This window comes from Euprymna scolopes, chromosome 25, assembly GCF_053919585.1.
Source record: "Euprymna scolopes isolate OS-2025 chromosome 25, ASM5391958v1, whole genome shotgun sequence".
Classification (NCBI taxonomy): Eukaryota; Metazoa; Mollusca; class Cephalopoda; order Sepiida; family Sepiolidae; genus Euprymna; species Euprymna scolopes.
This window is the reverse complement of record NC_136506.1, coordinates 97,114,607-97,132,633: the sequence shown is the minus strand read 5'-3', so window position 1 is coordinate 97,132,633 and position 18,027 is coordinate 97,114,607. Positions and strand designations below refer to the sequence as shown.

Sequence of the window (18,027 nt, the reverse complement as noted above, 5' to 3'; positions counted from 1 at the left end):
CACTCCCTCAGACATTTAAAATCCATGAGCCCAAATGCTTGAGGGAGTATCCATACAAAGATGATGTTACAGAGTCTTAGCTTTGTACGACAGCTAAGTCTCTCTCTCGGTTCAAAATGTTGAGATCCAGCAACAAGCAAGAGCAAGATTGCCAGCAACAAATTAAACTGCAGGCCAGCTTAATGCGGGTACTGGTCTCCCGCTTTATGGTTTTTTAAATCTATGGATATATATATATACATACACACATACAAAACTATACAGACATAGCGTGCACATCCATATATGTATATAAATACACATACATATATAGGCGCCTACGCATACACTCATATTATCAAACAAATATACTAATTCATAGTCATACACATTCACAAACAAGTGAGTGAACAAGTCGAGAAATGAAGCTAAATATATAAATATAGATAAATGTATATACTAAATATGAATGATAATATAATAGATATAACATAATAAAAAATAATAATAATAATAATAATAATAATAATAATAATTTAAGAATAAAAAATGTGTCTGATATAAAAAAACATGTAATGTACATATTTAAATTAATATAAAGAAAGGCAAATTTCTACATACGTATATACATATATGTAGGTGTATGTGATTGTGTTAATTAATTATTTAGGGGGGATACTTGTATGATTTCAGAGGGCCGAGGTCTGCATTGAGACTTATCTTCTGTGTGTTGAATCGGAAGATCCATTGTATTTCTTTTAGTTTGCGCACTTTTGTTGATGGAAAATTGGAATCTATTAGGGAGCATCTAATATTGTCTAGTGTGTGTCCAATTAAATTAGAATGGCTTACTTGTGGGGTGAGGGATTTTTCTCTGATTTTTGTTTTATGATTGCTTCGGCGAATTCGGAAAAGCGTCAGAGTTTCTCCAATATATCTCCCATTGTTAAAAATGGAGCAATATATATATATATATATATATATATATATATATATATATATATATATATATATATAGATATATATATATATATATATATATATGATTAGTTTGTTTTTTTTAGAAAAAGAATTCCAGCAGGGTGCTCAATTAAAAGGAAAATCCAAATTGTAAGAGCGTATTTATAAGACGAATATTGGCTGAAGAGAGCTTGATAAGGATACCTTAAACGGGCCTTATTATCGGGCTTGAAACCGACGGTACCAATGATCTGTCTCAACTAACAACTTTCTGTACACAATATATATATATATATATATATATATATATATATATATATATATATATATATATATATATATATATATATGATATAAGAACTGTCACAACATGGCGGTTTTATACAAATGTAAGTTACAGGTATGTTGAAAAGGTGTGTGGTATTTATGTGTGTGCATATAAGGCATCGCGGTTTATTACGTCTGTGTGTGATTTCGTAAGCCTGTGAGAATGGCTGAAACATTGGGCGGTTGCTTGATTGCATTAATGGGTGAAAGGTTAAATATGGACTTCTTGGTGGGATTATTTTTTAAGTTGTTGTAAGTTTTTTAAGGTGTGTTATAATTTTGTGCTTGTGTTGGCCGTGGTGGAAAACCATGAGGATGCGTTTGTTTGTGTGTGCGTGTGTGTGTGTGTGTGTTTGTTTGTTTGTTTTTTTATAGTAGAAGATACGTAATTCATTAATTTTATTAGTTTTTATAGTCTGTTTAATATATTTGATAAGGTGTTAGTTAATAATAAATTCTTTTGTAAGCCTCGTAATATGGTGTATGTAGTTTTGGAGGTTCCGGCAGATGAGCCTTATTCGTATGCATGAACTCTAAATCTTAGATTTTTTTAGGTTTAATGTGTGGTTGTTGAAGAAATTGAAGAATGTATGATTGTCGGTGATTTTGTATATAGGAACGTAGATATTTTATTGTTATGGGATATGACAGTAACATCTAAAAATGGAATAGAGTAGTATGAGTGTTTATATTATTATGAAAATTGTTTATGTATTCATGGAAATCCCTTAGGTTGGTGAGTCTATGTGGCCATAGGAAGAAAACATGATCAATATATCCGCAAGAGTAGGAGAGTTTCAGGGGAAAGTTTTGAAGAATTTTAGTTTCTAGCATATACATAAAAATGATGGCAGAGCTGGGGGGCATTTTAGTGCCCATGGCGGTGCCTTTGATCTGGAGATAGTTTTGGTTGTTGAATTTTAAATTATTGTGAGTTAGGATGGAGTTTATTAGTTTGCAGATACCTTGTATTGAATATGTATGTATGTATGTATGTATGTATGTATGTATGTATTATATCTCACAAAAGCATTGACTTGTCGAAAGACATTTTCAGACACAGAGGTCAGGCCACCATTAGTCGCCAGATTCTGGACAACGCATCATGAATTTGAAAATAAAAATGCAATGTTTAGTATTTGATAGACATTTGTTCATACTGGTGTAATATATAATACTGGCATTACTTTGGTTGCCAATCAGTCACCAGATAACCGTCAGGTGCGTTTTTTTATATACAATATTTTGATATATTCAACGAGGACAAATTTCAACATTGTTAACGTCTCGAAATTTTAAATGAATAAAAACAGTCTGTTTACCACGCGCACGCTGCTGCTGTTGTTGTTGTTGTTGTTGTTGTTGTTGTTGTTGTTGTTGTTGATGATGATGATGATGATGATGATGATGATGATGATGATGATGATGATGATGATGATGATGATGATGATGGATGGATGGATGGATGGATGGATGGATGGATGGATGGATTCCACAGAGTTTGTTTTTTTTTTTATAGGACTCTGAGTAAGGACTATGCGCTGGATGCTGAGATAAATCACAGAATAACCAAATCCAGTTCTGTTTTGGCAAATTGGAGAAACGTGTGTGATCAGATCGGGAATCACATAAAATCAAAGCTAAATGTTTACGAAGCATGCATTGCGCGTCTATATGGGTCAGAGACTTGGACAACATATAGAAGGCATCTCAAGTTATTGGAAAGGTTTCACCAAAATTGTATTCGGAGAATACTTAATATTAACTGGAGGACTCTAACGCCTGAGACTGTGGTTCTTAAGCGATCAAATAATACTCGTATAGAAATGAAAATCATTCAAAATCAGCTGCGCTGGACACTTGTTTAGGATGGAGGACAAAAAACTTCCTAAACAATTGTTTTATGGATAGATAGATATGGGTAAAAGACCACAATATAAAGCAATAAAAAGGTTTAAGGATTCTCTGAAAAGCAACTTGAAAATACTTGAGATGGATGTACATAACTGGGAAGCCCAAGCTAAAGATCGATCACTGTGGAGAAAAATCATCAGGGGAAGATTTTTGAAGAGTAGCGTGTAGAGCTCGTTGTCTTAAAACGTGTTTTAACAAAGCATGACGAAAGTATAATGTACATCTTGTCTTAAAACGTGTTTTAACAAAGCATGACGAAAGTATAATGTACATCTCGTTGTCTTAAAACGTGTTTTAACAAAGCATGATGAACGTATAATGTACATCTTGTTGTCTTAAAACGTTTTTAACAAAGCATGATGAAAGTATAATGTACATCTCGTTGTCTAAAAACGTGTTTTAACAAAGCATGACGAAAGTATAATGTACATCTTGTTGTCTTAAAACGTGTTTTAACAAAGCATGATGAAAGTATAATGTACATCTCGTTGTCTAAAAACGTGTTTTAACAAAGCATGACGAAAGTATAATGTACATCTTGTTGTCTTAAAACGTGTTTTAACAAAGCATGACGAAAGTATAATGTACATCTCGTTGTCTTAAAACGTGTTTTAACAAAGCATGACGAAAGTATAATGTACATCTCGTTGTCTTAAAACGTGTTTTAACAAAGCATGACGAAAGTATAATGTACATCTCGTTGTCTTAAAACGTGTTTTAACAAAGCATGACGAAAGTATAATGTACATCTTGTTGTCTTAAAACGTGTTTTAACAAAGCATGACGAAAGTATAATGTACATCTCGTTGTCTTAAAACGTGTTTTAACAAAGCATGACGAAAGTATAATGTACATCTTGTTGTCTTAAAACGTGTTTTAACAAAGCATGATGAAAGTATAATGTACATCTCGTTGTCTAAAAACGTGTTTTAACAAAGCATGACGAAAGTATAATGTACATCTTGTTGTCTTAAAACGTGTTTTAACAAAGCATGATGAAAGTATAATGTACATCTCGTTGTCTTAAAACGTGTTTTAACAAAGCATGACGAAAGTATAATGTACATCTTGTTGTCTTAAAACGTGTTTTAACAAAGCATGACGAAAGTATAATGTACATCTTGTTGTCTTAAAACGTGTTTTAACAAAGCATGACGAAAGTATAATGTACATCTTGTTGTCTTAAAACGTGTTTTAACAAAGCATGACGAAAGTATAATGTACATCTTGTTGTCTTAAAACGTGTTTTAACAAAGCATGATGAAAGTATAATGTACATCTCGTTGTCTTAAAACGTGTTTTAACAAAGCATGACGAAAGTATAATGTACATCTTGTTGTCTTAAAACGTGTTTTAACAAAGCATGACGAAAGTATAATGTACATCTCGTTGTCTTAAAACGTGTTTTAACAAAGCATGACGAAAGTATAATGTACATCTTGTTGTCTTAAAACGTGTTTTAACAAAGCATGATGAAAGTATAATGTACATCTCGTTGTCTAAAAACGTGTTTTAACAAAGCATGACGAAAGTATAATGTACATCTTGTTGTCTTAAAACGTGTTTTAACAAAGCATGACGAAAGTATAATGTACATCTCGTTGTCTTAAAACGTGTTTTAACAAAGCATGACGAAAGTATAATGTACATCTCGTTGTCTTAAAACGTGTTTTAACAAAGCATGACGAAAGTATAATGTACATCTCGTTGTCTTAAAACGTGTTTTAACAAAGCATGACGAAAGTATAATGTACATCTCGTTGTCTTAAAACGTGTTTTAACAAAGCATGACGAAAGTATAATGTACATCTTGTTGTCTTAAAACGCGTTTTAACAAAGCATGACGAAAGTATAATGTACATCTCGTTGTCTTAAAACGTGTTTTAACAAAGCATGACGAAAGTATAATGTACATCTTGTTGTCTTAAAACGCGTTTTAACAAAGCAAGACGAAAGTATAATGTACATCTTGTTGTCTTAAAACGTGTTTTAACAAAGCAAGACGAAAGTATAATGTACATCTTGTTGTCTTAAAACGCGTTTTAACAAAGCATGACGAAAGTATAATGTACATCTCGTTGTCTTAAAACGTGTTTTAACAAAGCAAGACGAAAGTATAATGTACATCTTGTTGTCTTAAAACGCGTTTTAACAAAGCCTGACGAAAGTATAATGTACATCTTGTTGTCTTAAAACGTGTTTAAACAAAGCAAGACGAAAGTATAATGTACATCTTGTTGTCTTAAAACTAGTTTTAACAAAGCATGACGAAAGTATAATGTACATCTCGTTGTCTAAAAACGTGTTTTAACAAAGCATGACGAAAATATAATGTACATCTTGTTGTCTAAAAACGTGTTTTAACAAAGCATGACGAAAGTATAATGTACATCTTGTTGTCTTAAAACGTGTTTTAACAAAGCATGATGAAAGTATAATGTACATCTCGTTGTCTAAAAACGTGTTTTAACAAAGCATGACGAAAGTATAATGTACATCTTGTTGTCTTAAAACGTGTTTTAACAAAGCATGATGAAAGTATAATGTACATCTCGTTGTCTAAAAACGTGTTTTAACAAAGCATGACGAAAGTATAATGTACATCTTGTTGTCTTAAAACGTGTTTTAACAAAGCATGACGAAAGTATAATGTACATCTTGTTGTCTTAAAACGTGTTTTAACAAAGCATGATGAAAGTATAATGTACATCTCGTTGTCTAAAAACGTGTTTTAACAAAGCATGACGAAAGTATAATGTACATCTTGTTGTCTTAAAACGTGTTTTAACAAAGCATGACGAAAGTATAATGTACATCTTGTTGTCTTAAAACGTGTTTTAACAAAGCATGACGAAAGTATAATGTACATCTTGTTGTCTAAAAACGTGTTTTAACAAAGCATGACGAAAGTATAATGTACATCTTGTTGTCTTAAAACGTGTTTTAACAAAGCATGATGAAAGTATAATGTACATCTCGTTGTCTAAAAACGTGTTTTAACAAAGCATGACGAAAGTATAATGTACATCTTGTTGTCTTAAAACGTGTTTTAACAAAGCATGACGAAAGTATAATGTACATCTTGTTGTCTTAAAACGTGTTTTAACAAAGCATGATGAAAGTATAATGTACATCTCGTTGTCTAAAAACGTGTTTTAACAAAGCATGACGAAAGTATAATGTACATCTTGTTGTCTTAAAACGTGTTTTAACAAAGCATGATGAAAGTATAATGTACATCTCGTTGTCTAAAAACGTGTTTTAACAAAGCATGACGAAAGTATAATGTACATCTTGTTGTCTTAAAACGTGTTTTAACAAAGCATGATGAAAGTATAATGTACATCTCGTTGTCTAAAAACGTGTTTTAACAAAGCATGATGAAAGTATAATGTACATCTCGTTGTCTAAAAACGTGTTTTAACAAAGCATGATGAAAGTATAATGTACATCTCGTTGTCTAAAAACGTGTTTTAACAAAGCATGACGAAAGTATAATGTACATCTTGTTGTCTTAAAACGTGTTTTAACAAAGCATGATGAAAGTATAATGTACATCTCGTTGTCTAAAAACGTGTTTTAACAAAGCATGACGAAAGTATAATGTACATCTTGTTGTCTTAAAACGTGTTTTAACAAAGCATGATGAAAGTATAATGTACATCTCGTTGTCTAAAAACGTGTTTTAACAAAGCATGACGAAAGTATAATGTACATCTTGTTGTCTTAAAACGTGTTTTAACAAAGCATGACGAAAGTATAATGTACATCTTGTTGTCTTAAAACGTGTTTTAACAAAGCATGATGAAAGTATTATGTACATCTCGTTGTCTAAAAACGTGTTTTAACAAAGCATGACGAAAGTATAATGTACATCTTGTTGTCTTAAAACGTGTTTTAACAAAGCATGACGAAAGTATAATGTACATCTTGTTGTCTTAAAACGTGTTTTAACAAAGCATAATGAAAGTATAATGTACATCTTGTTGTCTAAAAACGTGTTTTAACAAAGCATGACGAAAGTATAATGTACATCTTGTTGTCTTAAAACGTGTTTTAACAAAGCATGATGAAAGTATAATGTACATCTCGTTGTCTAAAAACGTGTTTTAACAAAGCATGACGAAAGTATAATGTACATCTTGTTGTCTTAAAACGTGTTTTAACAAAGCATGACGAAAGTATAATGTACATCTTGTTGTCTTAAAACGTGTTTTAACAAAGCATGATGAAAGTATAATGTACATCTCGTTGTCTAAAAACGTGTTTTAACAAAGCATGACGAAAGTATAATGTACATCTTGTTGTCTTAAAACGTGTTTTAACAAAGCATGACGAAAGTATAATGTACATCTTGTTGTCTTAAAACGTGTTTTAACAAAGCATGACGAAAGTGTAATGTACATCTTGTTGTCTAAAAACGTGTTTTAACAAAGCATGACGAAAGTATAATGTACATCTTGTTGTCTAAAAACGTGTTTTAACAAAGCATGACGAACGTATAATGTACATCTCGTTGTCTAAAAACGTGTTTTAACAAAGCATGACGAAAGTATAATGTACATCTTGTTGTCTTAAAACGTGTTTTAACAAAGCATGACGAAAGTATAATGTACATCTTGTTGTCTTAAAACGTGTTTTAACAAAGCATGACGAAAGTATAATGTACATCTTGTTGTCTTAAAACGTGTTTTAACAAAGCATGACGAAAGTATAATGTACATCTTGTTGTCTAAAAACGTGTTTTAACAAAGCATGACGAAAGTATAATGTACATCTTGTTGTCTAAAAACGTGTTTTAACAAAGCATGATGAAAGTATAATGTACATCTCGTTGTCTAAAAACGTGTTTTAACAAAGCATGACGAAAGTATAATGTACATCTTGTTGTCTTAAAACGTGTTTTAACAAAGCATGACGAAAGTATAATGTACATCTTGTTGTCTTAAAACGTGTTTTAACAAAGCATGATGAAAGTATAATGTACATCTCGTTGTCTAAAAACGTGTTTTAACAAAGCATGACGAAAGTATAATGTACATCTTGTTGTCTTAAAACGTGTTTTAACAAAGCATGATGAAAGTATAATGTACATCTCGTTGTCTAAAAACGTGTTTTAACAAAGCATGACGAAAGTATAATGTACATCTTGTTGTCTTAAAACGTGTTTTAACAAAGCATGATGAAAGTATAATGTACATCTCGTTGTCTAAAAACGTGTTTTAACAAAGCATGACGAAAGTATAATGTACATCTTGTTGTCTAAAAACGTGTTTTAACAAAGCATGACGAAAGTATAATGTACATCTTGATGTCTTAAAACGTGTTTTAACAAAGCATGACGAACGTATAATATACATCTTGTTGTCTTAAAACGGGTTTAACAAAGCAAGACGAAAGTATAATGTCAGAGATATTACAACAGGAACTGAAGTGCACTATATGTGGCAGATACCTTTTTGTCAAAGGCTGGTTTTGTTAATCATCTGAAATCACACAATCAAAGACAGGAATAACAGTCTTTTGAGGAGGCTTTTATAGTACATCTGGCAACGCTAAGTTGTCATATTTGTGGTTTTATCTTCAAATCTAAAAGTGATCTGATATGACATTCGAGGATTCACAATATTATCATGTGATTACTTTTACAAGTCGGTAGTTTTTGATGTCACATATGTGTACTTTTATGTAGGACTAAAGCTGGATTAAAAAGTCACCTACGTGGACACAGACGTACAACACTTATCTGAAGAGATGGCAAACTTCTGTCAAGAAGTAGCAAGCATTATATATTATATATAAATATCATATATATTATATATTATGTATATTATATAGATATATTATATATATTATATATACATTACATATATATTATACATGTGTATATATATATACATATATATATATATAGAGAGAGAGAGAGAGAGAGCAAGAAAGAGAGAGAGAAAGAGATTTTCTAACTCTTATGAGTTAGTATTACATATTTTTGAAATCTTAAAATGTTGATCAACAAAAATACATTATATAAATATTATTTGGACTTAAATATCAGTTTCTCTTAATTTACCAGCATTTTATCTGAAGTTTTTATTTTATTTATTTATTTATTTATTTTTCGTAATTGCAAATTTAGATTTTCAGGAATTTCGCAAAAGAGAAAAATCTTCATATGAATACACATGGAAATCAGTCCATGCAAAAAAAAACAAAAAAAAACACTCATTCCTTTTTAGCAAGATGTACTCCTTATTCAAATTCAATTTATTTTAGCATATGTTTTTTGTTTGTTTTCTTTCGCAATCCTTTCGGTGTGGAAGAAGTCGTTGTCGACAAACGAATACATTATCTCTTTCTGCGCAATGCTTAATGGGTAGCGAAGTGACTTGTAGAGTCGAGCTAATGTGTTTTCGGGGAGAAACATGACACGGCAAACTTTCATGCAGATGATTCGTGTGAATAATAATGGTTTTGAAGACGTCAAGACAGGGAAAAACGACTTCCTCTACGTATATATGCGTGGTAAGTAGTCAGAACATACAAGTCGCTGTTCTTGTAATGTGAGAGAATAATCGAGTCTAGAGATATTTTATTGGAAAACAAAAACGCGAACATATGGATATGAATTATTAGAGACGTGGAAAATGTTTTGTGGATAATACCTGACGATAGTTCTAAGACGAGTTTCATATCCGTCTGGCATGCTAATATTAGCAGTCCGATTGTGAACGAAACGGTCCGTAAAAAAGCTACTGGGGTTTTCTTTTTTTTTTTTTTTTTTTGAAAAGGTGACCAGTAAAATAAATAAAATGTCTGTCACGGATATTATATATATATATATATATATATATATATATATATATATGTATGTGTGTGTGCGTGTGTGTGTATATATTTGTGTGTATATATTTGTGTATATATATATGTGTGTGTGTATATATATATATGTGTATATATATATGTGTATGTATATATATGTGCGTGTGAGCATATATATATGTGTGTATATATGTATGTGTGTATATATATATGTATATATATGTGTGTATATATGTGTATATATATATATATAAGTGTGTGTGTGTGTATATAGGCTACATATATATATATATATATATATATATATATATATATATATATAAGTTTCCTGGTTAAATTTTAAATTCTGAAAAAACAACATATAGAGACATATAATCGATTTAAGAATTTATTGTTTGACAAAAGGAATATATAGAAGGGGTTATTTTAATTTCCTTAATCCATGGATTTTCAACAATGGCTCATATCATCAGAGGAAATGAAATGCAGTTAGCAAAATGTTCAGCTGCGAATGGACGCTATTTTGCTTTTCAGCACAATTATTGAAAATAGTTTTTTGAGTGGTTGTGGATAATTATATGGAGAAAATTATACGAAAAGGTTTTATCAACTCCTCTTTTCGTATAATTTTCTCCATATAATTACCCACAACCACTCAAAAAACTATTTTCAATAATTGTGCTGAATATATATATATATATATATATATATATATATATATATATATATATGTGTGTGTGTGTGTGTGTGTGTGTGTGTGTGTGTGTGTGTGTGTACACGGCACAATCACGTTGACACGCCGGTTCCGTCAGATCACGGAAGTTAAGCAACGTTGAGCTTGGCTAGTACCAGATGAGTGACCATTTGGGAATTCTCGGCGTTTTATGTGCTTTCCACTTATCTCGGCATTGTTTCCAGTCGTCCTGAACCTCCACTTGCCACTGGTATTCAACAATGTTGACTCAGGAGAGGTGTGGTAATTTTTTGGACATCCCGTGTATATATATATATATATATATATATATATATATATATATATATATATATATATATATATATATATATATATATATATATATATACGGAATGTCCAAAAAATTACTTAAGGGCTTTAGACTTAAATAGATTTGTTATTTTTGATGATATTTTTCTGTAATTATAACACAATTTGACATTGTAAAATCTTTCTAAAAATGCATAATTCAAAAGATCTTTATTTATGAAAAATAATGTTTCTAAATGTTGCCCATTTTGAGCTTCACTCTTGGATTTTCAATTGGCAATGTCAAATTGTCACCACGTTCCCCGGACTTGACTAGTCCCAACTTTTTCTCGTGGGGATATCTTAAAGAAAAGTCTACGTTAACAAACCCCAAACCCTTTCAAGAATTTAAGGAAAACGTCAGGAACGAAATAAGGGAGTAAAAACGCAATCCAGAGATTCTGCAATCTGTTATGAATAATGTTTTGGAAAGAGCACAAATATGCGAAGCTGAAAATGGGGAACATTTAAAATACATTATTTTTCATAAATCAATAGTGTTTGAATCTTGCCTTTTTATGAATTTCGCAATGTCTTAGCCAGATTGTGTTAAAATTACAGAAAGATAGCATCAAAAATAAAAAATCTATTTAAGTTAAAAACCTTTCAGTGATTTTTTGGACACCCTATACAAACCGAGTATGTTTCAAGTAAATGATTAGTATATATATATATATATATATATATATATATATATATATATATATATATATATACGTGTGTGTGTGTATGTATATATATGCATATATATATATGTATATGCATATATATATATACATATATATACATATATATATATACACATATATATATATCTATATATATATATATATATATATATATATATATATATATATGGTTGAAAATCAACAAAGCAAAATTTTTAATAACGGCATTTCTCTACTGATTTTTCAAGATTACATATTGATTGATTGAAAAGACGATATGAGTTAACGAAATGTTCAAATTCCGCATCGGGAAAATAAAAATTAATATATATTGAGTGTTATATGCTAATTTCAATCAAAAAATCACACATACATTTCTCCGTTTCGATAACGTATGGTATGCATACATTCATATATTTCTATGTATTCGTAAATCTATATAAGTTATAACGATAAATATTATATATCGATTAATAAGTATTCCCTGATTTTATTAATTTTATTTTACAGGCCTCGTTTCTTGGATTTGCTACAATCAAAATTATCATGCAATGAATTAGTATCAAAATGCTTATGAGGATTCTAGACTAGAGTTTTAGTGTCATTATGCTGTGATTTCAATCTTCGTAAGGAAGACAAAAACGTAGTGCTGGACTGTTGTGTTCAATGAATTAATTTTACTCACTGTATGACGGGTAGTCTTATACTCTTAAATAAGATAGACTGAGTCTTATGTAGTTTTCTATCCTTAAAAAAATGAATAGACTGATTGCAAAGTAGTAACATGTTGTAGTTTTCTATCCTTATATGAGACTAGCGAGGGGTACTCGGCGTTGCCCGGGTGTTTGGAGGTGTGTGGGGGGGGGGGGTAAAAAAAGTAAGTATGAGGATCGAACCCGAACCCTTGAGGCAAAGTTGTAAATTAAAGTGTGAAAAAAAAAGTGCGACGTTAACGATTGCCCCATCGCGAGATGCTAGCGGAAACACGTTTGAATTTATTTAATTACTTGGATTTGGCAGGTGCCCGTTGTAATGAGTTAATGAGGTCAAGTTTGACTGCGGGATTTTTATTTTTCCCAAGATGTTATAGGAAAAAGACTAACCCACATGCGGCGAGCGACAAATGTTGAATATTTATCTTCCCGAAATAGGGCAAATTAAATAGACAGGCGAGCTTCGTTGTTAACTGTGAGATATTACGATTTATATGTGATATAAAAAGTTTTAAAAAGTTGTGAAGCGACCGATCGCTTCTCTGAAAAAAGCGAACACACATACATACATACATACATACATACATTTTCGCTTTTATATTTATAGATAGACTATTTGATAAGTAGTAAAATTTTGTAATCTTCTTTTCTTTCAATAAGAGAGACTGATTGCTATGCAGGGACATTTTATAATCTTCTATCCTTCAGCAAGATAGACTGATTGCTTAGTAGTAAAATTTTGTAGTTTACTATCTTTCAATAAGATACTGATTGTTAAGTAGTGAAATATAGTTTATTCTTCGATGAAGTAGACTGATTGCTTAGTAGTGAAATTTTGTAGTCTTCTATCCGTCAATAGATAGACGGATTGTTAAGTCATAAAATTTTGTAGTTTTCTATCTTTCAATAAGATAGACTGATTGCTAAGTAGTAAAAATTTTTAGTTTTCTATTTATCGATCAGATAGACTGATTTCTAAGTAGTAAATTTTTGCAGTCTTCTATTTTTAAACAGGATAGACTGATTGCTAAGTAGTAAAATTTTGTAGTTTTTATTTTTCGAAGAAATAGACTGATTGCTAAGTAGTAAAATTTTGGTAAGATTGATGATTGCTAAGTGGTACAATTGTGTAATCTTCTATTCTTCGATGAGATGAGTAAAATTTTGGTAAGATTGATGACTTTGGGCTAATATAATTCTGTAGTCTTTACCGGGGGACGCTGGCAGGGTTACTCAGATATATATATATTTGCACGGTTAGAGTGCTCCTCCTTTACGTACGCTGGCTCATTCATTTCATCTTCCGATCTTGTGTCACATCTCGTCGTGCTCCCCACTTACTTCCAGTTATCCTGAACCTCCACTTGCCACCTATATTTAAAAAACGCCGACTCAGGAGAGGTGTGGTTGGAGATTGTGAAACCCTTGCCACAAAAATTCCACATGCAAGCACCCTTACAGTGAGTATTCATAGTCCGTCAAGACTAAAGGAAACCACCATATATATATATATATATATATATATATATATATATATATATATATATTGTCATCCACATACAGTACTGTTTCGTTGTATCACAACTCATCAGTGCGGCTAGACAAACACCTTTCCCCAGCCGTGGATTGAACCTACAACCGTCGCATTGACAGTCGGCAGCTCTCACCATACCATTCGGCTACGAATATATATATATATATATATATATATATATATATATATATATATATATATATATATATATATACATATATGTATATATATATATATGACTACTTAGTTTACCTACATAAATTAATATGTGAAAATATAATTTTATGCGTAAATTTTCAGTACTTCAATAGTGCTCAATACATAGGTAGACATAGGTTTAAGTTATACAAATATATATGACAATTAAGCTACACAGAATATTCCGCGTTTCATTGTAGCTTAATTGCAATAGCAATAATCCTTATTATCCGAGTGGGGTCCGGGCCTTGATAAGTGGAGACCACCTTGTAAAAAAAATATATTTTTATACCTTATTTATACATATATATATATATATATATATATATATATATATATATTGGGGGAATGGGTGTCGATGTGTGTATGTATCTATGTATGATCGCATCCATGCTTGCGTACACGTACCCAATTTTAGCACATTAAGGAAAATTTGACGTAAGCGGGAGAGACGCGGGTGTCTATGCATGCATGCGCACATATGTGCATATATTTGCACGCCAGGGCGGAGATGTATGTGTACAAGTGAACGTTTCTTTAAGCATATATGTGTGTACGTGTGCATGTGTGTGCTCGCGCGCGCGACCGCTAGCTAACCCTCTCTACACAATTAACAACAAATAAAAGCTAAATAAATAAACCGAATCATAGCCCCCCCCCACCTCAGAACCTAAGCGAACACCCAACAGGTCAAGACATACTTATCAAGAAATCATCTCACCAACGAGACGCCAAAAACTTTAACATAAAGACTCGAATTTTAAAGTAATCCTATCCTCCTACCCCCACATATTCCCCTTCCCCCTACATGTATCCCTATGCCCTCAGCCACACCAGAAATTAACTTCCCAGACCCTCCCCCACAGGTTCCTTAAACTCCAAAACTAAAACATTACCGACATACCAAGAACCCCCTCCCAACTTTCTCCCTTGTTCCCTTCCTCTTTTTACCGCTCTTCTCGCACCCCTCCCCTGACATCATTCACTCTTCCATCTCATCATAACGAACATTTCTGTAAAAGTCTGAGGAAGCTACAGACGGCCAAAAAAACGGCCGGGTAGCTGAAACAATAATGTAATTTAACAGAAAGATACGGTAATAAAAAAATGAAACGTATATATATATATATATATATATATATATATATATATATATATATATATATATAATATTTAGTAATGTGATTGATAATTTAAAATTAAATTAAAAATCCGTTTCATAAGAAGGAACAACAAAATCAATTATTTGTACGATCGTTTCGGAAAACAGTGTTTTTATTGTGGTGGTCATCAAGTTACGGACAATAATTATTACATATAGTTTTTTAATAAACAAGGTTTCCTCATCAGCAAATTGTGAAGGGTTTTTATTAAATTTAAAAGACACCATGAATAAATCTAGCATTAAAAGTAAGGCAGATGTATCTGGAAAAAAAAAATTAAAATAAAGGTATGGATTTAAAATTGATAAGAAAATTAATATGGGTTAGAGATAGAAAAGAAATAGAGTAAAATATAAATTTGGTTTAAGTACAATATTATACATACATACACAAATATATATGGGAATAGCAGGCGCTGTATGTGCTCTCCTCTAATCTCGGTCTTGTTTCCAATCGTCATGTATTTCTAAATGTCACTAGAATAAAACACTGCTGATACATGGTAGGTGCGATTGGTAAAAAAGTTCACAGACGAGTCACAGCATCATCAGTGATGTTCTTAGCCTTCATCAACAACGATGGACGAACAGAACAAATATGTTCATATTATCTTACTCTAAATCTACTGCTCCATCGTTACTTTTATGGTAGGAACTTCAATCTGTGGTCATTCTGCATAGCTTTCCTAACAAATACTAAATAAGTCTAGCTCTAACAATTTTATTCACACTCTATCTGTTCCTAAGACTAAACGAAAATTCCATGAACATGGCTTCTTTCTTAGAACTCTCTGCCTGTAGAATACAGTACCGTAAGGCAGCTTATCAGTTGACTATAATATGGTCGTTTTTACTCACATTCACTCCTAAAAAGGCATATTGTCACTTGGACATAAGGAGCTATTAATTGAAGCCATTCCTTGTGCACATCAGTACAATCGGGGACAGGTAGCAGGAAGGGAATTCCAAAGTCTAGCTGTTCAAGGGAAGAAACTCTTAGAGTAGAAAGCTTTCTGGTATTTAGGGACATAAACATTGAAGGGGTGAAATTTTGTTGCTAAGCAGGTTTGTCGGCGATATGTACGCCAAAGGGGCACAAGTGCAACGAGTTCATCAGCATTCTATTAAAATATTTATAAAACAGGCTCAGAGATGCAACATTGCGGCGATTGGGCAGGGGTGGAGCTTATTTAACAAAGTGGGCCTATTAGATTGAAAACTCTTTTTTGGACCTTACCCAAGAGGTTAGTGGTAGATGCAGCAGCCCAGATGTGGCAACTAATTGATCCGTACTGAAATATTAACGTCATTATTTAGAAAGCCATCATTAACGTAGGGAGGGAAAGGTGTTTTGTACATATTCTGTACTTTAACCTTACAATTTAATAAAAACAGATATCATAAACCTTGAATTAAACTTGAAAATACTATGTAAAAATAGTGCAGATCAAGAAGTGAACTAGCACTGGCAGCCATACTCAATGCATGGGCGAATGGTGACTTTGTAAAGGTACAGATTACTTTCAGGTGTGAGTAGTTTTCTAGCTCGATAGAGGGAACCCACCTTATTTGCAGCAGCCTTTGCAATGTCCTCAATGTATTTGTTCCGGTTCATATTGCCTGTGAATGTTATTTATAATTTGTTGGGCCATCCCCTTATATCATTAAACCCTACCCAAGTTCCATCACTACTGATCGTCACGGTGTTGTCTCGTTGTTTACCTAACACTGATTATCCCTTATCCTCGAGTAGCGTTCAAGCCTTGATAAGCAATGGCTTCCAAGTAAAAAATAATTAAATAAAATATAAGTGTGTGGGTCGCATCTACATTAAAAGCGTAAAGGTTGATGCATATTGTAGAATAGGTTCTCCACTGTTTTACTAGAGCGTGTGTCTCATTATCTACCTAACACTGATTAACCCTTATCCTCGAGTAGCATCCAATCCTTGATAAGCGTTTTTTTTCTTTTGTGTTTTTTAAGAATGTTCTTTGATTTGTTTTGTTTTGTTTTATTGATTTTTTTTCCATTCCAGCGTTCCAACTTTTATCTAAAATGACCGGTCATCAGTTGTCCACCCTTTTGGCTGCTATATTTGTTGGACTCGGTGTTTATTACATGTTGGTCATCAGCCCTACACCACCCGCGTTGGTAAACCAAGCAGATCCAGTTTATGACTATGTGATCGGTAAGACCTTCCCCGCGGAATATTTGTTATACTACCTCTACTTACATGGCATTGACCAGAATGCAGTAAAAATTATTTTAGTTTAGAACTTTTATTTGTTTAAACTTAACTTGACGAATTATTTTATTGCTCAGTTTAAAATAAGTTATTCCTCCTGACGATTTTTATTTTTAGGTGATTATTTGAAATTGTTTTATATTAACAAGTGTCTGGGTCAGAATAAGAACCTTTAATTAATTATAACTTAAATAATTAAATGATTATAACAAATAATTAAATGATTAGAACTTAAATAATGTTAAAACAAAGTCCCTTAAATAAGTTTCCATACTTTTCGTACAGCCATTTAAAATTGTCATAGATTCTTAAAAATGCAGTATGCTTTTGCTAAACATCTTATGAGGTGACTGACCAATTTTTATGATTTCAAGTTTAAATGAACAGCAGGTATAGCAAGAATAGACCCTACTAAAGCCTGATTGTCACAGCTGATGAATTCAAAAAATGCAACCTGGACGTAAGG

The 18,027-nt window shown here is 31.9% G+C and overlaps 1 protein-coding gene across 3 annotated transcripts in view; it reads left to right on the top strand.

The window, feature by feature from the left end:
* LOC145247545 (putative GMC-type oxidoreductase Mb1310) overlaps nucleotides 1-18,027 on the top strand; it is a 186,619-nt gene that overhangs the window by 95,015 nt on the left and 73,577 nt on the right. For all 3 annotated transcript variants that reach the window (XM_080109386.1, XM_080109388.1, XM_080109387.1), the window contains one exon: nucleotides 17,352-17,504. In XM_080109386.1, coding sequence (XP_079965512.1) covers nucleotides 17,352-17,504 — 153 coding nt within the window. The remainder of the gene's footprint in view (nucleotides 1-17,351; nucleotides 17,505-18,027) is intronic.